At 47.7% G+C, this 23,399-nt stretch overlaps 1 protein-coding gene across 9 annotated transcripts in view; it reads left to right on the top strand.

Annotated features, from left to right (window-relative positions):
• The first annotated feature begins 3,452 nt into the window (after window positions 1-3,452).
• The window catches only part of COL6A3 (collagen type VI alpha 3 chain), an 82,146-nt gene continuing 62,199 nt past the window's right edge, over window positions 3,453-23,399 (top strand). For 2 of the 9 annotated variants that reach the window (XM_074364545.1, XM_045511557.2), the window contains exons 1-3: window positions 4,667-4,880; window positions 20,805-20,924; window positions 22,431-23,051. In XM_074364545.1, the coding sequence (XP_074220646.1) occupies window positions 4,865-4,880; window positions 20,805-20,924; window positions 22,431-23,051 (757 nt within the window). In that variant the 5' untranslated portion in view covers window positions 4,667-4,864. Of the gene's footprint in view, window positions 3,683-4,661; window positions 4,881-20,804; window positions 20,925-22,430; window positions 23,052-23,399 lie in introns of those variants that run through there. The other 7 variants (XM_074364546.1, XM_074364544.1, XM_074364547.1 and 4 more) reach the window with 7 other exon arrangements.

The raw sequence follows: 23,399 nt of genomic DNA, 5'->3' as shown, positions 1-23,399 counted from the left end.
CTGTTAGCGCTACCAGTGCTTATGATGGGATGCTGGCGGTTGAGGCGGTGCGGGGTGGGGTGGTTGTGGGGAACTGGTCTGGGAGCAGATTATTAAGGATGTCACACGGCAAAGGCTTAGCTTGGGTGAACGTCTGGAAGCTCACTCCTGTGAGCTGGTTGTGAATCTTTCGATGTCCTGCTCCCAAGACATCTGCCAGGGACATTTCTTAAGATTTTTGTGGGCTCCCTGGGGCCCCGTCGTGACAGAGACGCCAGTTACAACCTCAGGGCTGTGTGTGTTGTGTTACGTGCATTCTCTTTTCCATCAGCGTGGACTTACCATGTCGGATTAAAATGAAGACATGGCATTCGAGGAGAAATTATTTCTCATTTCTTTTAAAAAGGAACTCAAAGTCCACGTACGTGTATATCTCTATGGGGTCTCCCGGCATAGCTGCGACCCGCAGTTCACCGTAACGGTCCGTGTCTGCGTGGGCTGACTGTGTGTCGGCTGGTTTGATGAAGATGCAGATGGCAGACAGGATCCAGCAGAAGCAGCATCAAGAGAGGTACAAGGGGGACAGCAGAGGGGAGAAGACGGCCTTCAGAGGCAGAGAGGAGCGGAGAAGTCCGCGTGTGACTGAGCCCGGGACTAGCCCGGCACGAGCCCACCCGCAGGCCCACCGGGCTCAGTGGCCTCCGGGTCTTTCTGTCGCGTGAACTCTAGAAGCTCAGACTGTTAGAGCTGAAACCTCAGAGCTGAGGTCATACGTCTGTACCCGTCGGGGTTCCAGGCAAGAAACAGAAACCGCCCCAGCTGTTGTGAGCAGGGGTGGGCTTCCTCTCCGGGCATTGCCAGGGAGGGCCAGAGGAGTGAGCGAGAGGCTGGCTTCCAGGAGTAATTCCCGGGGCCCCTGGCATGATCCCCTGGCCCATCCTGGCAGGTGGAGATGCAGGCGGCCGCACTGCAGAGGCTGAGTTTAGGATCCCAGCCGCCATCCAGGGGGAGGGGAACGAAGATGGGGGAGGGGTCTCCTCAGCAACTGCCTGGATGCTGGGCTGTGGGGTCTGGCTGCCCGACTGCCTCACGGCTTCCATTTAAGCCTCCCCTGGCACCCAGGGAGCTGGGGTCTCCCTCAGAACTCAGCCAACCCCACAGCCTATCCCAGTGTCTCCAGAAGAGGCAGCTTCCAGCAGGCAAGGGTCATCCCCCAAAGAGGGTGCCAAGGCCGTGGTGGGTGTCCCAGCCTGTGAGGGGATCTGCGAGGGCTCCCCAGCACCTCCACACTGGGCCGGCCAGCGGGGAGAAGGCCAGGCAGAGGAGCAGGAAAACCGTCAGTGCCTCCCTCCCGTTCCCTGTGCCACATCAGTGCATCCTCAGCCGGAGCCCGAACTGCAGCGAAGCCTGGGAAACAGGGCTGGTAAGTTTCTCACTTGTGCAGAAGGGAGTGGGACGAGGTGCCTGGGCTGGTTCGAGGGGGGCCGGGCCGAGAGAGTCTGTGACTTCTGCGGTCCCTCGGGGCCACAGCCAGACCCAGGGCCCTCGACGTTGAGGGCAGGGCTGACCTGTGAGATGGTTTCCTCCTGTGACCAGGTGGCAGGAGGAGCTGGTCATTTCGCTGAGAATCCCAGCCCCCAGGGATTAAGTGAGAAATCCGTAGCAGCCACAGTGTGCTCTCTGGGAGCACAAGGGGGGATGTGGGAAGTTTTCCACCGCTGCTGCCAGCTTCCAGAAGTTTCTGAGGCCACCGGCAGTGTTGGCGAGGGTTTAGATCATCAATGATCAGTCCCAGAGCGCTGTTCCTGGTTGAGCAGAGTGTTTTGTTTCTTTAAGTCTTGCTCTAAATGATGCATCGCTCTTACTGTTTAAACAGTAGTAAATTCTTAACACCAAGGACTGTGTATCCTTAGCTGTTTGCAAAGGAGATAGTTGCGTTTGCATCTGAAGGAAGGAACCGCTGAACGGAAACACACAGGCCACGCTCGCTCCCCCGGCCTCTGTAAGCGGAGCTGCTTGGGACAGAAAGTCGTCTCCAAACGTCGCCTTCCTTGCAGTGGGTGACGTGCCCAGGGAAGCTGGTACCCGGAGCTGAACTTGTAGATGCTGCTGTCCAGTGAGGTGGCAGCGCACCCCAGCTCCACAAGCCTGAGTCCACGCCCGCCCCGTGGAGCCAGGACTCTGGTGGGAGAGGGTCTCCCCTGCGTGGGAGTGCCGTCTTCCCGCATGTCACACCATGTGCAGCCGGCAGTGTGGTTCCTACTCAGGGCTGCTGCTCATTTCTTCTTCCTCTGCAGGCAATGGACGGGGAGATGCCGAAATCCAGGTCTCCATCCTGTCCTGCCGTTCTGTTGGCTGAACCCCCAGGGTGCAGAGAAGGGGCAGGGCCTCGGGTGGGTGAATAAGAGGGCCTGGGTCTGCCGGAGGGGAGCAGTCAGTGTCTCTTATGCCTTCCTCCCTGAACCTGAAGGAAGTCATACGTGGAAAGGAGTTAACCATATCGTGACTCTCCAAACTTGGCACTGGAAGGATCGCCAAGTCAAAAGTGTCCTTTGGACGTCTCGGTATTTCATAGTAACTGACTTTTCAGAGGAGCCACGAGGTGGGAGAGCAGTGAGCAGTGTGGGGTGTCCAAGCCAGGTTTCTGATCTGAGCTCTGCTCCAAACCCAAGTTCTTCTCATCTGTAAAATGGGACCATAATCTCACCTAACCAAAAGCAAAACAAAAAACCCTGACATATTATATATTTAAAAATGCTGTATATCTATTTTGATGAAAGAGATAATATATCAAAGTGCTGTGAAATGTGCAAAGCCTTGTAGAAACACAGGTTCTTTCTCAAGAATTCTCCTGCAAACCTGAGTGCAATAATCATCTTGTTCCCCTGTGTGTGCCCTAGAATGGGACCATCAACCTCACAATCAGAATTATTATATAGAGAATTAAAGAAAAAAAAGTAGTCTTTCTTTTTCTTGCCTTTTCACTGGCAAATGGAGCTTCGGTTAGCAGAGAGCCAGGGTGACTTTTAATAGCTGGCTTTTATATTTGAAAGGGGACGCTATTAGGAGAAGTCCCAATTCAGAAACTTCAAGAAGAAATGCGAGGGTGTGGTGAGGGTGGAGGGGAGGCTGCATTTCCTGTTTGCTTTTCAGATGGTGCTGGAAAACACTGCGGGAAAACCATGGAGACCCACAAAAAAATTCCAAAATCCGTTCTCTGTGCGGCTGGGGGAACCCAGCCCAAAAGGTGATGAGTGGGAGGGGTGGGTTTTTTTCGAGAGTTGGGGTTTGCAGGCGTCCAGCTCCAGGCGCGTAGGGTGAAGACAGCCTTCCGAGGTGACATCAGCCTGCGGCGGGGGCCAGGAGCAACAGAACCAGAGTCTGGTTTTCATTTACAGTGTGGGCCAGGCCCGCCGTGGGGAGGGGAGAGGAGGGGTCGGAGGAGGGAGGACGGAGGAGGAGGAGGAGCTGGAGGACGCCCTGACTGTACCCTGGACCCGGGCCAGTGTGGAGCGCAGTCTTCCCCCGAAGGCCACTCAGTTCTCCCGCGCCAGCCTTGGGCAAGGACCACAGGGCGAGTTTTCCACCTCCGCTTGGGGTCCCCTCTCCTGCAGAAGGAAAAGGAGACGCAGCCGGTGATTATGATTCGCACATAATTGGCTGTCGAAGCCCAGGGACGCGCGCTTCTCCAGGTTTGCTCAGGGTAAGTGCCACTTCCCCTCCGTCCCCCTGCTGAAGGTCTGCGGGGCCAGAGGGGACCGCCCTCCATCCTGCTGACCATGTCTTGGTGGCTCTCGTGTTCCCTCCCTTGCGGGCCGTTTTCTGTACAGGCTCCTGGTGTCTGGAAGTGCAGCTGATTTTCCCTTCTCCCGCGGTGGCAGCTGGGTGTCCTTGGCTGGGTTGAGGCAGTGGGTGGCCCTCGAGCGGGAAGGCGCGGCAGCCCGCATCCTGCGCTGCCCTGGCTGCGGGGCTTACGGCTCCCGGTTTACTTGGTGCTGCCTCCTCCTCCTGAAGCGCAGCTGGAATCTGCTTTGTCTGCAGAAGTGTCTTTGCGAGGATTCCAGAGCTGCCGTGGGGAGACTCTGAGTTCTCCCAGATCGGGGTGTCAGGCGGGGGTGCCCTGCATGGTCAGGGGCTGGTGGAGCACATCCCTGGGGGCTCGGGGTGACCCTGGTGTCCAGGCACAGGGCCCAGCCGAGAGTTACTCAGTCACTACCATCGGGGCTCCATCTTTTCAGGAATCTGAAGTTGCTGCTGGAGTCTTTGTCCTCTGCGGGTGCTTAGAGGAGCTGCAGGGTCAGAGAAGGAGAAAGAATTGTGTTTGGGCAGCATGCCTGGAGATAAGGCAGGGTCCCTGGGGCCACGAGGCGGCCTGCGTTGCCCAGAGGGGGTTCGGGTGCCAAGCCCAGAGGCCCCAGGTCTGTTCCCTGGCCTGGAGGGTGGAGGGTGGGGCTCTGGTCCTCTCGCCCAGCATGGAAAGTCTTCCCTGACAGCTGCCAGTCTGCTCTGGGAACTTGTTTCAGGGATTGAAACAAGTGGAAGAAAGTTGACTGGGACTGAAGCAGGGGTGGGGTCCCTGGGAGGGCCTGGAGGAGCGCTGGGAGTGTAAACAGACACCAGCATTTCACTGCCACCCCAAGGAGCAAACTGAAAGGCTGGTCTGAACCCCGAGGACAAAATGCTCCCGGCGGAGGGGAGTGTCCTCCACCCAGTGGGAGCACAGCGTCGCCGATGCCAGCCAGCTTCGTGCCCTGCGCCCAGCCAGCTCCCCTGAGAATCCTAGGGTCTTAGAGCTGCAAGGGGGCTCAGAGTTCTTGCAGATAGAGTCTTCTCAAACTGGGATCCCCCAACTCCCCAGGGGCTCAATACTCCAAAAACAAGAGAAATGGCTTTACAATCAGGTATGTTTTGCTCTCAATTCAAACTATATCGATAACCAGTTGGCTGTTGGACATTATCGGAACTTCTGAGTTCTTGGCTGGGCTAAAGATGAAGGAAGAGATTCTAGGTTGGAAGCCACTGAGGTGTGGTCCCTGGTTTTAAAGATGAAGGCTCAGGAGCTTGGAGACACTTAATTACTTGTGAGGCCACAGAACCAGTAGGTGGCTGAGAAGGCAGTAAAATCATTACCTTTTCAGGAAAACACATGGCTCAGCAAAGGCAGATGCCGAACTGATTTACATCTGGATTTGGAACATGCTGTTTGATCTGTTTCCCCAGGAGAGAATGCCCGCTTGTCATACTCTGTTAAAAGTAATGGGGAAGTTGGTTTATGCTCTCTGCGGCTCTACCAACTCACCGACTCAGAAGTACGAGACAGGAGAGCTGGCCCCAAGGGATGGGCACCGGCTCCGTGGCCCTCTTTCAGGCCACCTCTGGGGATGAGCACTTGGAGGGATGGGACCTGCATTTTGCTTCTCTCTTGTGTGGGCTTCCTGCTGAGGGTGAAGACAGAGGGCTGGGGAGGTCGGGGGTCTTTGTAGGAATTCAGGACACAGGAATGGTCACGTGGTATTGATGTCTTCTTTGCAGAGGCAAGGGTTTCTCGCTGCCACGAGGTTTATTTCACTCTTTCCCCACTCATGGCAGTGAGAAGATCATTCAGAAGATGCTGGGTGGAGGGGAGGAAGTGGGAAGGATTCCCACAGCAGGGAAAGGCGGCGAGCGAGTCTGTCCTGCCTTTTTCCAGTGGGGGATTGGAGGGTGTGGCCGCCCCACCTTCCTGGGAGGCGGCCGGGGAAACCTCCAAAAATGTTAGCACTGGCAGCTCTTCCAACACTTGGGAGGGTGTGTGCCCCACCCGCCATACTTGTGGTCCTTAGGTGATGGGATATTTGGTGGATGTCCAAACTTGGGGTCTTCCGGATATTTTTGATGTAAGATTAGCATCTTTCTGAAAAAGAATTATTTTTATTTCTGCACCATGCTTCATTTTCAGTGTTCAGGATTCACTACCTCTCTCATTGCAAGTGCCTTTTGTGATTCCGTAGCTTAGAATCTAATACATCACTGATGACAAGGAGGAGGAAGCCCCTCTATTCAGCTGATTGATGTTGATTCACGGCTCAAGCAAGTCTCCGCGTCTGACCTTAGGTTTGAGTTAGGAGGCTGCTGATACCAGCATTTGAGAAGACCTCCTTCCCTCTTGAAAGCTGGTAGAGGTTTTGCCCTCCAGGGTTCCTCTGCGACCTTGCTCAGAGCGTTTAGAGAACCGGCTAAAGCCTGCTCTTTACCAGCAGCCTGTGTCATCACCCACATTTACGTGAAATTCCACATTTAGGATTTAAAATCCAGGGGCAGGTCACGAATTCTGTTGCATGAGACTGCCTTGCAGGCAGGTTAAGAACGTTAGCCAAAAGTTTTATTTGAAAATTTGTTTCTTGTCACTCCTTTTTTTTGGAAGAACTTGAGGATCTGTTATCTCCCGGAGGGGAACCGTGGGCGGGTTCCGTCTGAACAGGGCGCTGTGTCCTGGGCAGCCTTTCCACCGAGGCTGACGGGAGAAGCGTTTCATGATGTCTTAGCTGTGGAAAGCAGGCTGTAAAAGCCACACCACTGCTACGTAAATAGTTGATGATTTGAGGAGTGACCTGACATTAAAAAAAATCCTATTAGTAGCTCTCGCTAAGGAAATAAAAAGCTCAGGATGATTCAGGTTGTAAAGTAAGGAAGCTTTAAAAAGTTCCTGCTTCTTCAGACAGCCTTGAGCCAGACAAGGAAAGGCTCTCCCATCCACATGTCTAGATCCAGATTCTCTCCTTCCAAGGTAAAAATCTGCCGGGTCATCCTGCCCTTAAGAGAAAACACATGGCTTGCCGTAAACCTGACTTACAAAGAGGAGTTTTTTCCCAGAAATTCATTATGATAATTTTTGAAAACATAGTTTTTAGTACTTTCTGGTCTCATCGATCTATTCTGGGGAGATGAAATTGTGACTTCGTACCTCCAGCCCCATGTAGCCTTTCCTGGGGGTGCAGTGTGGCTTTGCCTCCTCTAGAGGGCGATACACCCCTCTGAGCCCCAGAAAAACCTCTGCGTGATGCAAGGAGTACCAGGGAAGGGGCTCCGGGGGTCGCAGGCGTCTGTTGATAGACATCTCAACAGAGATCACGTCATGGGTCGCTTTGGGACCCACCTAGAGGCTGTTTCAATACATAATTTAAAAAAATGGGACAGTAACATCTGAAGTAGATGTAAATTCAGAATTTTAGTTTTTCCCCTGTGCTTAGGTGCACTGAGGTGAACTTACGCTTGGAAGGAAGCATTCTGCCCTCTCAAATGCCTTCCTTACAAGGGCACTAACCGCATAAGAACTTTCAAAGGGAACGTGTTACCAATATCCACTGAGGAAAGAGTTTAAATTAACAGGAAGGTGTTTCGGAACCTGAGCACGTCTGCACATCTGTGCCACGCTGGGTCCGCGGAGGATTCCTGAATTTCAGAACTGGAAGGGATGTTAAGATGAAGCGATTCAGTAACTCCCAAACTTTTCATTGCCTGCCCTTTGTTACTTCCTCCTGATAGGCAACTTGCTTGAACATATTAAAACAAAATTCACGCCAAGTATAATTATGAATGTCTCATTTAAAATATTTGTAAATGAAAAATATATTTCTGACTCAAAATTATGATTATTGGCCCGAGATATCCCCTGCTAGGGTCCCAAGTTACAGAATTCCCACTCAGAGTGAAGAAGCCAGCCCTCTACTTGGCTTCCGGGCCTCATTCTCCTTTAAGCTTAATAAACCCCATTGTGCACCGGGGCATGGAGCTTTGAGGTCCTGGGAGGGGACAAAAATGACTGAGACTTAGGCTCTGCCCTCTGGTTGGAAATAGATGAGTTCCGTTTGGCTCCTTGAAATATCCCCAACTTGCTACCTTGGACGCTCTCCCCACACCCTTGACATCTCAGATGAAGAAAAGGAGCACAGGGAGGTGAATTGCTGGTCTGAGGTCCCAGGGCTAGAAGTAAAGCAGGGCCGGCGTTTCCTGGGTGCTCCCGCACCTGTTAACGTGCTCCCATCGGCAGAGGTCCGGGACCAGGCGTATCAGGAGAGCGCAAGTCTGTAAGAGTATGATTTGGATTTTCATGTGAAGACAGGTGCTACTTGCCACCGACCAGTCTTTTATAGAGTAGCATATTTTAAGTTTATTTAGCAGAGAGGTAACTGTTATTTAAAAAAAAAAAAACCCTGGAAAAGAGAAAGGAAAGCAGAAAAATAGGACAAATATGAAAAAGTTCTGCCAAACCTTCTCCCAAAGGCAAATTGTTAGTCTCTCGTAGGGGTCTGGCTGCATTTCACCTAGCGCAGTCCCGCTCTTCTGAATTTTAACACTCACGAGGTGCGGAGAAACATCTGCCTGGTAGGTGTGGCCAGGGAAAGGTACGGTGGGAAGTATTTCTATCAGATACCCCTGGTTTGTCCCCGACCTTTGGTTTTCGTGGACCCAGGGCATCAAGAATTGGCCACTGGAAGAGGAGCTCATGAGTCCGTTTTGTTTCAAAATTAAAAACTGAACAGCAGCTGGGGATGACTCAGGTCTCTAGAGAAGCCGTTCCAGGAAACTGGCTTTTCTCCTCTGGAATCCTCATCAGTCGAATTAGCAGCCGGGTGCCAGCACCCAGAGCTAGGGCCAGCTCAGCTGAGCCCACAGGCTGCCCCAGTGTGCACTGGGGGCTCTCTGCTCCTCGCGGGGGCAGCTCCCTGCCCCATCAGTGGTCAGAGCCTAGGTCACGGGTGGACGGACGCGGTCCCGGAACCACTGCCAGTTAGGGCACCAGGCAGTGGGCCCCAGTCTACACGTGAGCTGAGCGAGGCTGGCAGAGATGAGCCAGCCGTTACTGCGAGAGACAGGACGACGCTGAGCTTTTCCAGGCTATGACGCTAACTCCAAAGCTGGTGATATTTTATCAGATGCTTCAACTTCATTTTTTTAAAGTATCTATTTTAAATAATTTTCTCTACTGGACTTGATCAGGACTTAGACTAGAAAAACAAACAAAAATGTTTAATTTGTTCTTACAGTGTGAGGCTATTTTAGCTGCTTGGTTCAAATAATTGTACAATGGAATGCCAGAGGTTTGGAGAAGCCAGTAGCCCCTGCAGTCCATGGCCAAGGAAGGCAGGGAGGTTAACGCTGGGCTGTAAGCTGGGGCCAACAGCACTGGGGGTCACGGGGCAGGAATGGAACAGGCATTTGTGCAATTTCTTTTGAAACATTTTCTGAGGCACTCTCTTCCTTAAGGTTAAATCTGAACTAATCTCTGCCTGATGTTTCTAATTAGCAGTAAAAATGGAGGAAACGCTGTGTCTGGCTGTTGTATATTTAAGAGGGGAACATGGTTTTTACATTTGCACGGTGGTGTCTGGCTTTTTGAACTACAGCAGATATCAGACTTTCTGCTTCATGTTTATTATCTTGGACCCTAGGAATATGTCTTTAAATAAATTTCCAAGTTTCTGAGCAGTTCTTCTGGCGGCTCTTCAAGTGGCTTTTCTGGGGAGAAGGAGGCTAACCCCAGGCAGCGTTCAGTTCTTCCTCTCGGGACCTCGTTCCGGGAGGGGGCTCCTCGCGAGGGGCCGTCCTAACCTTGCCTTCCTGCATAGCTCTCTTCTCATACGTGATCTGCTGGACGTTGTTTTACTCAACGTTAAAGAGCCAAAGATCCTGGGTCTGCTGCTCCGGGTCTAACAAGGACACCAGCAGGTGGCAGTGAGGCCAAGTCAACACGCAGGATCAGCAGAGCTAAAGCTTTGCTATCGCAGGACGCACGTTCGGAGCCTGGGTCAGACGGATGATTGTTTGCAGATGTGCGTGCGTGGCTGCTCCCTCTCCCTCTCGTACAGTTTCTCAGAACGGCAATGTGAGATTCAAGCTGTAAAATAAACAGTAAAGAACCGGCTTCCGATGCGTTTCTTCAGAGGGGTTTTCTTAGAGTTGCTCGAAGTCCTTTGGTTTTGAAGATTTCCTCCAAAATACTTTCAAATGGCAGTAACATGTAAAAGTTCTCCTTCTCAGGAGGACCTAATAAATGCTCTCTGGGGACAAGAATGGGGACGCCTTCCCCAGGATTCAGGCAAGAAAGGGAAGAAGGGTAAGAAAAGAGGGAACATAGGACGGCTGCAAGCTGGAGAGCCCTGGGGCTTACTCACCCGTGACGCCCGGTGTCGCTGCGGGTGGGCGTGGCTCCCGCTGCGGCGGGTGGGCGTGGCTCCCGCTGCGGTCTTCCGCCAGGTCTGCAGCTCCCGTCTGACACAGGGCGGTTGGGAGTTAACAGGAGTTGTAGAGCTTAGATAGGAGGACCAGCCTCACCCTAGGAGGCAGTGCTTGGAGAAGACCAGATAAATGGCTTCAAAGTGGGAGCTCTGGGTGTATTTAAGCCTTTGTTTTAAAATGATTTCCTTATGTGCATAAGTGTGCACCTCTTTTTAAAAAAAGATACCCAGACATGGAAAATGGAAAAGCATTTGAGTAGACAATGAGAACTAATTTCACGGAGTTGCAAAATAGCTTGGGAAAGTCTTTGAACTTTGACTGAACAGTTTCAAGTTGAAGGGTTATGTAGAGCAATCTTCTTTGTAAGAGGCGTCTTTTCAAGTTTCAGGTGGACAGCTACAAAAAGGAAACAGACACCTCAAATCCTCTTTAGAATGAGGCCGAGCGAAGAAAGGGGTTACTAATGCTAAACAGGAAGCTAAGAATTTCATGAAGCCCTGTGATTGAGTCTATTGCCCTGCGGGCATAGATGCGAGGACACAAGCCACCCAGCACCCCGCCCAACCCAAGGGTCTCAAGCAGCCAGTTCTGACTTTTTTTTCATATTTGAAAGAGCAGCAGAAGACAAATAATCTATTGATACGGAATCTGTGGTTTGCCACCACCAAAGAAGTCTGCTTTACCCCCAAAGACGAGGGGAGTGTCCCTGGGATCGGGGCCAAATCTGGCACCGCTGCCTAGGGTTTCCTGGGGTTCTTCCCTGGGGCTTTGGAAACACAGAATTCCGTTAGGATTCTGGTCCTACTTTGTCTTATTTAGGTGGCAGCAGGCAAAACACCTGGTTTCAGCTTCCCAGCTTTAAAATGGGGGAAAGGCAGCCATCGGGTTGCTGGGAGGAGGGCACGAAATCCCACCTACGAGATAGGGACCCGGCAAATGTGACTTGTCTATTTCCCTGGGGTGGGAGGGGTGGTAGCGGAGGGTAACGAGGGGGTGGCTGTCTTGTTCCTTTTATTAAAATGGACAAGCTGGGGGGTGATTTGGGGAGATGATTTTTGACGTCTTTCAATAATCTGAATGAAAAAAGTTCTCCCAGATTTGTTGCCAGGAACTTGAGTTTTAAAAATCGGGACGCCGTGACATGATAAACAATAGAAGAGATTTAATTGCAAACAAAAACATTAACAAATATTCAACAGCTGTGCTGGGAATGCTTGAGCCACATGACTGGCTCCTAAGCAGGATGGCGGAGAAGTGGGTGGAGCTGGAGGCGTTTTTCTCATCTGGGAATTCAGAGCAACCAAACATGAGTTCATTAGTCATCGCGGAGCCTGGATAACTCGTTATCCCACAAACATCACCCTCAGTCCATCCCTTTTCGGGTTGGGAGATCTGCTACCCTCCCCTCCCCTCTCCTTCCTCCTCTTTCCCTTTCTTCAGCATCTGGATAGATTTTAGAAAAGACAATTCCACTGCACTGTGTACGTATTTTTCATTACTTTGTGTCCCAGTGGGAAGCGCTTCATTTAGGGGTCTACTCTTTTTAAAGATCAACATCTTGGATATAAAAATCATTACCTGTAATTTTCAGCCAATTAAATTACAATAAATCAAAGTTCACTTTCCTTAGAGAATAGTTGGAGTAAGTCAGTAATACCCCAGAGAGACGTGACAGATTTCATTCCATCGTGGTTTAGATTTTATGGAACTCTGACAAAGACTGGCCAGTTATTTTGGAATTTGTCAATAGAGACCCCACCCAATGTTTAAGATATGACAGAATTCGTGGATTCCAGGAAGTCGGATCTGGTGCTGTGTGAGAGATGGTGATGGTATAAAAAAACACCACCACCAACACCACCAGCAAAAGCTGCTCAGCGCACGGTCCCCCGAGCTCTCTGTCCGGCTGCCGGCAGAGATGCCTGAGCTCAGCAGTGGGTGAACCGCTCTCATCTCTTGTGCTATTTTTTTCCCACATGGAGTCTGAGGTCCGGTGCTTTGCACATACTATTCGTTTGCCTTCATTCTTAAACAAAAATACTATTTAAAATCCTGCATCTTGTGCATGGATCAAATACTTAAAATAACTGAACTGGACCTCCTGGAGGAGCTGCATCAAATCTTTCCTTGAAGCATGGTGCCTACCTTGTAGAGGGGAGTTAAAACAGTCGGGGTTAGACTCACACGTGAACATGGATTCCAGCCCCAGAGACGCCCACAGACACAGATATGTCAGTGGGAGGTGGACAGATGCTTTGAAACCTGTGGATTCCATACTGAAAAAAATTCCCACCAATTAAAATGTTGCAGGTCATCTTGGAAAGGACAGGCCATTTTTCTGGAAAGAATCCAGTAAAATTTATATGATGTGGACAGACAACTTTCCCATAAAACAGCTTTCTTGTGGGGTGCTTATTGCTGGTTAAAAACCCAATGTTCCATCTTAATGGAAAGAATCAAGAATAGCACACGTATCATGTACTTTTTACCTTGTTCTCAAGTGTGTATTCTTCTGCTCAGCCGTGGACAAGAATGAAATCATGCCATTTGCAGCAACATGGATGGATCTAGAGATGATCACACTAAGTGAAGTAAGTCAGACAGAGAAAGACAAATATCATATGATATCACTTATATGTGGAATCTAAAAAATGATACAAATGAGCTTATTTATAAAGCAGAAACAGACTGACAGACAAAGAAAACAAACATGGTTACCAAAAGGGTAGCGGGGAAGGGATAGATTAGGAGCTTGGGATTAGCAGATACACACCACTACATATAAAATTCTGTAGAGCACAGGGAACGCTAGTCAACATCTTGTAATAATCTACAATGAAAAAGAATATGAAAAATAATGTATATATATGTATAACTGAATCACTATGCTGTACAGCAGAAGCTCACACACATTGTAAATCAACTCTACTTTATTTAAAAAAGTGTCTATCCTTAATTAACTGAGAGCACACACACACGTCACTGACATTGCCTTTGCTTCTTTTTTCCAAAAGACAAGCTCAGGACTAGGTCCAGCAGCGTGTGGGGAAGAAAGGTCTGAATGGTGGAAAAGTCTGAAGGCTCCCCAGGGTGGCTGGTGGGCTTGAGGGATTTCTAGAGAGCGAACGGGGCAGTGCTGGGGCGACGGCCTGGGAGGTCATCCTCAGTGAAGAAGACAGGCCAACCAGCCAAGCAGTTGCACTGCCTGTGGGGACCGCCCTGAGCACCAGCCAGGACTCGACTAGGACTTGCGGACCCTGTGGAACCAAAGCGCTGAGTGCTGGGGACCGCTTTTCCACATTGTGCAAATCCATGTCTAACGTATGTTGACGATTTCAAGCCAAGATTGTGCCGTGCTTTTGGAATGTCGCCATTATCACCGCTCGTTGTCACTTCATTGTCAGAAGAAATACGTTCTCTTGATAAGTGGCCTTCTGATCACCATTAGGACATTTCCTTCTCACTGTGGGTGCATTTCCAGGAGAAGGCTGTGCTGACAGCTGGCTCTGTTTCGGCTGCTGGACCGTGTCCTCAGGCTCTCAGAATTTGAATCACAGGGTAAATTTGTTTCATCACAGGTGATATTTTTGGTTGACTTTTCTGCGAGATCCAAAGCAATAGTGGGTCTTGGAATTCATTTCTCCTGTTTATGATTTTATCTTTTTCTATCCTATCAACTTTTGGCAGGCCGGCCTGGGGCCCGCACTTCATGTCTCCATGTTCCTCGCAGCTGGACCACAAGATCTGGACCCCAGCTCCTCCCTCTGGGCTTGACCTCAGGCAGGAAAAACCGTGAGACAGAGCTTCAGGGCTGCTTTGTCCCACGTCACCCATGTCCGTGGGTGACAGCCTCAGCAACAGGCAGCCTCTTGGCTCTCCTTGGCCCTCTGCGCCATCTTGCTAAGTAGTCCATCTAGACCCTAGTCCCCAGTCAAGGCCGTGTTGCTAATTAGCCAGACTTTCCACTGCTGTCGTTAATGTGTTGCTCTAGATGCTAAGGTTGAGAGCCTGAGACCATCCTTACTGTTGGCCTCATTAGCAGCATGGGGAAAAAGGAACTCATGCATTGGACAGTGAACACCGTGAATGGCATCACTGGGCCCGCAGAGCACCTGTGGTGAGAAAGGCAAGCAGGTTGAGAAGCCTCGTCCGCAGGTGGAGCTGGTTTCACGGCTCCGACGCTCCAGTCAGGGTGCAGGTAACTTTCACAACAGCTCTCAACGTTGGTATCAGATCCTTTCTCACTTTTGTGAAGCTTAGGTCTTCTTCCCCAGACCTGAACACTCTGCTGCCAAATACCTTCTTGTCTTCTCCCTTTCCAAATGTTATTTAGGGGCAAGGACAGATGTGCCGTTTAATCATGGGGCGCATATGTGTGCTTTAAGATGTTTAGTTGTCTTGTTTTCCTGGTTTAGCTCTTAAATGTTAACACCTCTCCAAAAAGAGATACCACATTTATACCATTCCTGTTAAATCTCTGACTACAGTTTAGGTGGACAGAGTTAGCCATACATTTAAAAACTGCAGGTGACTTTTCTTGTCTTTTTTTTTTTTTCAATTGTAGTAAAACACACATGACATAAAATTTACCGTCTTAATCATTTTCAAGTGAGCAATATAGTAGTGTTGACTGTGTCATCTTGCTGGGCAAGAGATCTCTAGAAACTTTCCATCTTGCAAAACTGAAACCCTGTACCCATTAAACATCTCCATTTCTGCCCACCCCACCCTCCAGCAGCCACCATTCTATTCTCTGTTCCTAATGGTTTGGCTACTTCAGAGACATCAAATCTTGCAGTATGTATCTATTTGTGACTTATCATAACGTCCTCAAGGTTCATCCATGTCAGAGCATATGGCATGATTCCCATCTTTTATTTAAGGCTGAATAATATTCATTGTATGTACACTTCATTTTCTTTATCCGTTCATCCATTGATGGGCACTTATGTTGTTTCCACCTCCAGGCTATTGCAAGTAATGTTGCATTAAACTTGGGTGTGCATATATCTCTTTGAAATTTTGTTTTCAATTATAATGGATACATACCCAGAAGTGTGATTGCTGGGTTATATGGTAATTCTATTTTTAAATTTTTGAGGAACCCCCACATGATTTTGTATAGTGACTGCAGCATTTTACATTCACACCAACAGTGCATAGGGGTTCCAATATTCCAATTCCTCATCAACACTTACTTTTTCTTGACAGTGACCATCTTAATGGATGTGAGGTAATGTCTCATTGTGGTTTTGATTTACGTTTCTCTGGTTATGTTGAGTATTGAGCTGTTGATGTTGAGTATTTTTTCATAAGCTTATTGGCCATTTGTATGTCTTCTTTGGAGAAATGTCTATTCAAGTCCTTTACCTACTTTTAAATCAGATTTTATTGTTGCTATGAAATTGTGGGAGTTCTTTATGTATTCGGATATGAACCCATTATCAGATATATAGTTTGCAAATATTTCCTCCCGTGCTGTAGGCTGCCTCTTCACTCTGTTGGTTGTTTCCTTTGCTGCATAAAAGTTTTTAAGTTTGATATGGTCCCGTTTGTCTGTTCTTTCTTTTGCTGTGTGTGCTTTTGATGTCATATTGAATAAATCATTACCAAATTCAATGTTATGAAGATTTTCTCCTATATTTTCTTCTAAAAGTTCTATAATTTCAAGTCTTATATTTAGATCTTTAATCCATTTTGAGTTTAATCTGTTTTGTAAGTGGTGTAAGGTAAGGGTCTAACTTTATTCTTTTGCATGTGGTCATACAGTTTTTCAAGCACTGTTTGTTAAAGAGACTATCCTGTCCTCACTCTGTAGCCTTGGAACCCTTACAGAAGATTACTTGACCATGTAACTAAAGGTTTATTTCTAGAATCTCCGTTTTATTCCATTGGTTGGTATGTCTGTCTTTATTCCAGGCCCACACTGTTTTGGTTACTGTAACTTTGTAATATGATTTGAAATCAGGAAATGCGAGGCCTCCAGCTTTATTTTTCTGTCTCTGGGTCCTTTGAAGTTCCATATGAGTTTTAGGATTTTTTTTCTATTTCTACAAAAAATGTCATTGGAATTTTGATAGGGATTGCATTGAATCTGTAGATTACTTCAGATAATGTCAACCAACAATAAAAAATGCACAACGTAAAAGTTGAGAACTATGTTTTATTCGGCAGACTTTCTAAGGACTTTACGCCTGGGAAACAGCCTCTCAGATGTCTCTGAAGGACTGCTCTAAAGAGGCAAGGGAGAAGCCAGGACATATAAGGGTTTTTGCCACAAAGACCAGGTAGCTGAAACATGAAAAGATTACCATTAATGAAAGAAAACCAGGTATCTCAAGTTAAAGAAAGTTCTAAGTTGGAGAAGATGCAAGAGTCTGGGCTCGTTGAAATCATTCCTGTGATGTGCACTTTAGCTCTCTAGGGCCAGTATCTTGTTCTTTCCCACCCTGAGTCCCCTCAGGGTCCCCTCGGGCTGCACTGTTGGGAGTGGCTGCAGTGGCTGAGGGTTTGGTAGCAGGCAGCCTGTTTGTCTCCATCCTGAGTTCCCTCAGGCTCACCATTGGGGCGACTGCTGTGGCTTGATGGCTGCAACATCCTTTGTTTACTGATATGTCAGGCAACATTTTTCATTCACAGTAGTGCGGTCATTTAACCAATATTAGGCCTTTTAATCCATGCACACATTCCCATTTATTTGTGTCTTCTTTAATTTCTTTCAGTAGTGTTTTGTAGTTTTCAGTGCACAAGCCTTTCATTTCCTTAGTTAAGTTTATTCCTAAGCATTTTGTTATTTTTGATGCTATGGTAAATGAGATTGTCTTCTTAGTTTCCTTTTTAGATTGTTCACTGTTGATGTATAGAAATGTGTTGATTCTCTATTCTGCAACTTTACTGAATTTGCTTATTAGTTCTAAGAGTTTTTTTGGGTGTGGAATCTTCAGTGTTTTCTACATATATGATCATGTCATCTCCAAATAGAGATAATTTAACTTTTTCCTTTCTAATTTGGATGCCATTTATTTTTCTTGCCTACTTGCTTAGGTTAGGAATTCCAGTACTATGTTAAACAGACATGGTGAGAGAGGTCATCCTTGCCTTGTTCCTGATCTTGGAAGGAAAGCTTTCATGTTTTCACCATTCAGTATTGTGCTGGTTGTGGGCTTTTCGTATGTGGTCTTTATTATATTAAGGTAATTTCCTTCTATTCCTAGTTTGTTAAGTATTGTTGTTTTAAATTATGAAAGGGTGTTGAATTCGATAAAATGATTTTTCTGCACCAATTGAGTGACTATATGTTTTTGAACTTCATTCTGTTAGTGTGGTGTATTACATTGTGTATTGAACCATCCTTGCATTCTAGGAATGAATCCCACTCAGTCATGTGTAATCCTTTTAATATGTAATGAATTCAGTTTGCTAGTATTTTGTTGGGAATTTTTGTGTCAAAATTCATTAGGGATGTTGATCTGTAGCTTTCTTGCAGTATCTTTGTTGGATTTTGGTATTGGGGTAATGTTGACACTGTAAAATGAATTTGGAAGTGTTCCAGCCTCTTCATTTTTGGAAGTGTTTGAAAAAATTGGTGTTAATTCTTCTTTAAATGTTCTGTAAAATTCTCTGGTGAAGGCATCTGATCCTGGATTTTCCTTTGTTGGGAGGTTTTTGAAATGATCTCCTAACTAGTTACAGACCTATTCAGATTTTTAATTTTTTCATGATTCAGTCTTGGTAGGTCATATGTTTCTAAACATTTAACCATTTCTTGTAGGTTATCCAATTTGTTGGTGTATTCTGGTCCTCCCTTCCTCCAGATTACACAGAGTTTTGTCAGGTTTCCCAACTTCACAACAGTAATGGTATGTTACAAGCCATTTCACACCTGATTTGCTCTTTACTCTCTCAGGGGAGGGTCAAACCCCTCCTGAGGCAGGGTGTATGAAACCAGTTTAGAAGCATTTGGACTTTCAAGATTATAAAATGAAAAAAAAAAAAAATCACATTGGAAAATCTGACATCCACTTGAAAATCAGAAAGGGTTTTGATTTTTATTCATACTGTTGATGATTACCTTTTCATGTTGTAATTCACAAGGCCTTCTGAATTTTCAAACCGCAATGAAATATAAATTACGACGGCAACCCAATCTCTCCAGATTAACCATATTTAGGTTTCAGTCACCATGTGGGATTTGCCACTTGACTGTACTCTACACTACATAATTAAAAATATCAAATAGCATATCTTGAAACTAAGTACAAGAAAAAATAACTGATAATTTTGACCAGTGCTCTGAAAGTTCATGGAACTGATGGGATTGACTCTGGGCTCTCCCCAGAGCCCCTCTGGAGAAAACTTTGGTTGTTTACACATTCCACCCCTCTCACTGGTCACTGGGGGGTAGGGACCTCCTCCATCAAGGGAAATGGATCCCTACTTGCAGTAAATGGAGTCGAAGGGGACAGATATCCACAGCCCTCTGAACTGGGTCGGAGGGAGACTTGGGCAGGCGGAGATGCCTTTGGTGAGTACTTTAGAGCAGCAAGGACATAGCAAAATCAGGCATAGCAATGCGCAGGCACCGCTCCTAAAGGGTGCAGCTCGCTTTATGGGTAGTGAATATCAACAATGGAAGAAAGATTTTCTGGAACGTGTTTGGGAAATTCTGGGTTAAATAAAGTGCCTCAGGTTTCTTAACTTCACAGAGCTGTTATGTTAAGGTATATCGTAACTGTTCCAGAAGGGGGCTTGCTATTCAGTGTTTCCCAAACTGTTCTTTGAGGAAACCCTCCTTTTTCCCCTAGAACATTTCATGGAATGAGTCTTCCATGGAAGACACTTTGGGAAATGCTGGCAAATCCAACCATGGAAAAGAATTCACTTACTGTCCATTCTGTGTCAGGGACTTCACAATTACCTGCTATTCAGTTCTCACAGGGAGCTGGCAAGGGGGATACTATTACTGTTCCCATGTTATAGATGAGGAAACTGGGGCTTAGGGCAATGATATGACCTGCCCAAGGTAGGGTGTGGTAGATTCAGGTTTATGTGACTCCAAACACCTTATCTTTATCCAATATCACTGGCTCCTTATTTGGTTCCAAGAAGGCTCCGAATTTAGGCTATTGAACTTGAATGACAAGTTGTGATGGAAATGTTTTCAAAAAATGTTTTTCTTCTTATCCTCTTATAAACCTTCATAGTGGTGGGTGTTATTTTAGTATCAAGACGTCCCTTGACAGGTGTCTGATGTGGGCCAATTACTCTGTGAGCCCCAATTTCTTCTTTGTAAGCATGGGGATTAGCATCCACCTAGAAGGACAATGTGAAGGTCAATGAGACACGTTACAAAAAGTGGTGCTTCCAACACAGTAGGTGCTGAGTAACTCCTGATAACACGACATCAAAAATAGTGCTGTGATAACATTCGAGCCTGCTGGTGCGGCCACCGCCCCTCCTCTCTCATTCTGTTACCCAAGCCTCTGACCAGGGAACCCCTGACAAGTCTGGGTAAAGGTTAGAAGGGTTGCTGATATACATGGACAGCCCCAGCCAGGACCAGCACCATAATTCCCAGGCTCAGTGCAAAATGAAAATGACAGTCCTTGTTCAAAAGTTAGTAAGAATTTCAGAATAGCCACAATAAGTCATTAAACCAAGTGTCGGAGCCTGTGGGACTGCCCAGGTCATAGACACAAGACCTAAGAAAGAGTTGGGGGAGACCAGAGCCTTGGAGCAAGGGTAAGAGAAAAGAGATGCTGTCCTGCAAGAGGACCTAAGCCCAGACAGAGCAGACATAGGGTCATAAGGACGAGCCCAAGCCCTCGAGCTAATCTCACTGGATTGGGGACTGGGGGGTGAAGAGGCTGACATGAAGGTTTCGGTGCTGACATGAAGGTTGGATGCTTTCAGGGTTGGGGTGGGGAGAAGGTATCGTTTGCTAGCAGGGAAAAGATCTGGTGACCCAGGCTACCGAGCCCATCCGGATGTGAGCCGGGCTGGCTGGACGTCCTGCTTGCATCACCGGTTGTGTGCGGAGACCGTGCTCCAAGGCAGTCAGCCCTCAGGTCTGGCTTCAGTCTTGCTAATTCAGTATCCCTGGGCGTGTTCCATTCTGAGATTGGAGCTGGGCACACAGCAGGTTTTTGTTGGAGGACAAGTGCTAAATATTGAGAGAATCAGGGCAGGACTCACCGTGGCCCCAGTGGCTGTGGTTGTGTGTGCACGTGCTGTCATTTGAACAAAGTCCACTGTCTCTCCATGAACTGAAGCTTCCCCCTGGGATTCCTTGAAATATGATTGGCAGAGTCAAGCTGAGCATCACCACCCTGCCGCTTTGCCCTCTGCACCTTTCCTCCTGACCCTTGTATATTCTGCCACGTGTTTATTGATAAGCTCTTGTTGCCTGCTTCCATCCGGGAGGAGAAGAGGTCGAACTGCACAATTTTCAGCTATGGCCAAAGTCAGACAATCACTAGGTTCAAACATTCACATTTATATATTTAGGCAAAAGTGTTTCCCATAAAAGGGACAAATCCTGGATTCACTCGTTAGTAATCTGAGAGCCAAAACCTGACCATTCTCGTCTGCCCTGTGTTCTCTCGTAGGTGCCTGCTGGTGCTTAGACAGATTCACAATGAGGAAACACCGGCATTTGCCCATGAAAGTGGCCATCTTTTGCCTCTTTTTCTCAGGCTTTTCTTTCACTCGTGCCCAACAGCAAGCAGGTAAGATCCAGAAGCATCTCTCAATTTTGCTAAAAGGCACAGTGCTCTCTGAGTTTAGATCTTAGACATCACGAGCTTGGTAGAGAGCTTGGAGAGGCTGTGAAGAGGTAGGCAAGCCATTTGTTACAGGGCGTGCGTTCATTTTACAGACCTTTTCACGTGTTCTTTGTCCAGCGAGAGAAGCTTCCTTTTGCTAAAACTTGGGCTTGATATCTTGGTGTTGGTTTGCAAGTGGTTTGTTTTCACGTTGGGTGTGAGCCGAAAGTTTGTATCAAAAATATTTTACCAACCGAAGAGCTTTTCCACATGTCTGGCTCTGGTTGGTGTCTGAGCGCATAAAACCAGAAGACAACGACTGAGAGTAAAAATTATTTCCCCTGAAAAAACAAAAACAGAAACAAAGACAAATATCACCCTTTCTCTCTAACTCTGGACACAGAAAGACATGTTTGATCCAGCGTCATCAAATCCCAAAACCACTTAACAAATAGGTCTTAATTGACCCTATTAAGAACTTGCTTGCAGAGTTTTAGACAAATGAGACATGCTCCCTGTATTATGAGCTTGACAGGGCTGGCTTGGGCCCCTCTCCTCTGCTTGGAGAGCTGGGCTTCTCCCCCAGACCTGGTAGTTCTCAGATGGCGGGAGGCGAGTGCCCCCTCAACGCAAGGGCAGCGTTGCCTGGGCCTCGGGTCACCCCCAGGTAAGTAGGATCCAGGAGCCTGCGGGGCACGGCCAGCCTGGCCCCCTGCAGAAGGGCACACCCCAGCCACCCAGCCTCACGCCCTTAAGCTTCCTTCTCCTGCTTTTGAGGGAGAACTGGATTCGTCTTTGAAAGAGATGAATAGTGTTCAACACCTAAGAAGGCTTTTCTGGCTCTGAAAGATATGTGGTGACTAGTTGGGGTGCCTTTCTTCACACTGAAAAGTTGGAAAGAAACGAGACTTCGCCCCTCTCCAAACTTGTACAAGCCTTCTTCACTTAAAGCAGACAGATTCACGGCCTTTAACTTTCTTGCAAATTACCCGCAGCACTGCAGATTAGTTAAGGCAACAAGGAGCAGTTTCCTAGCTCCTTCTTGTCAAGGCTCCGCTTCAGACCCCAAGCTGAAGAATGAGTTTGTAAGATGATGCTTGGTTACCTGTGCTAGGATATCCTTCCCGTCTGATCAGGTGGGTCCTGGGGTTCAAGCTGTCAGAGAATCATCTTGAGTTAAAGGACACCCCAGGGAAGTTTTTCCCCCATTCTGGAGCCTGCTACTGTTCATGTATGGTGGTCACTGCATATGGAACTTGGGCCAATGACTGGGCACCAGCAGCCGCTGGGTCCATGGTGTCCAGGTCCCTGCATCTCAGGTAAGTCGTCCTCCCTGCCTGTTTCACACATGAGGTGTAAATTATTTAGTAACAGCGTGGTGTAAACTGAATTAGTTGAGGAAGGCTTTGCACTGATAGGAAGTCATTTCTTGAATAGGAGAAACATCTAAACCAATGTCTTTTTTTAAAGATGTCAAAAACGGTGCCGCTGCCGATATAATATTTCTAGTGGATTCCTCTTGGAGCATTGGAAAGGAGCATTTCCAACTTGTTCGCGAGTTTCTGTATGATGTTATAAAATCTTTAGCTGTGGGAGAAAACGATTTCCGTTTTGCTCTGGTCCAGTTCAACGGCAACCCACATACCGAGTTCCTGTTAAACACGTACCGTACTAAACAAGAAGTCCTCTCTCATGTTTCCAACATGTCTTACACTGGGGGAAGCAATCAGACTGGACAAGGATTAAAGCGTGTGATGCAGAACCACCTCTCTAAGGCTGCTGGGAGCCGGGCCAGTGCTGGAGTCCCCCAGGTGGTCGTAGTGCTAACCAGTGGACACTCGGAGGACGGCCTTGCTCTGCCCTCAGCGGAGCTTAAGTCTGCTGACGTTAACGTGTTTGCAGTTGGAGTTGAGGATGCAGATGAAGGAGCGTTAAAAGAAATAGCAAGTGAACCACTCGATATGCATGTTTTCAACCTAGAGAATTTTACCTCACTTCATGACATAGTAGGAACCTTAGTGTCCTGTGTGCGTTCATCCTCCATGACTCCAGGGAGGGCTGGAGGCACAGAGACCCTGAAAGACATCACAGGTAACGGCAACATCGCCCGGCTGCCGCCTGCCTTGCTGTTCTCGGAGATGAGCTTGGCCCCGCTGGCAATGAAGCAACATGACGGCTCAAAGATGGCATGGCGGGGGGGGGGGTGGTTAGGGGAGAGATGGTTCTTCACGGGTTTAAAAACAAAGGTTTGAAGGTTCTCTGTAGTCTCCTTCCAAAACAGAACATTCACCTATGTCCCAGAGGACTTCTTTGTTTGTGAAACAATGAATACTCTCTTTAAAAAACACATTCTGAAATTATGATTCCCCCAAGAGGTGCTCCCACCTTCCTTGGACAGGAAAGCCTCAGCGTGGCTGGGCAGCTACCTAACACAAAGCC

This window comes from Camelus bactrianus, chromosome 5 (genome assembly GCF_048773025.1).
Source record: "Camelus bactrianus isolate YW-2024 breed Bactrian camel chromosome 5, ASM4877302v1, whole genome shotgun sequence".
Lineage (NCBI taxonomy): Eukaryota > Metazoa > Chordata > Mammalia > Artiodactyla > Camelidae > Camelus > Camelus bactrianus.
The sequence above is the reverse complement of the archived record's forward strand: the minus strand, read 5'-3'. Positions and strand labels throughout refer to the sequence as shown.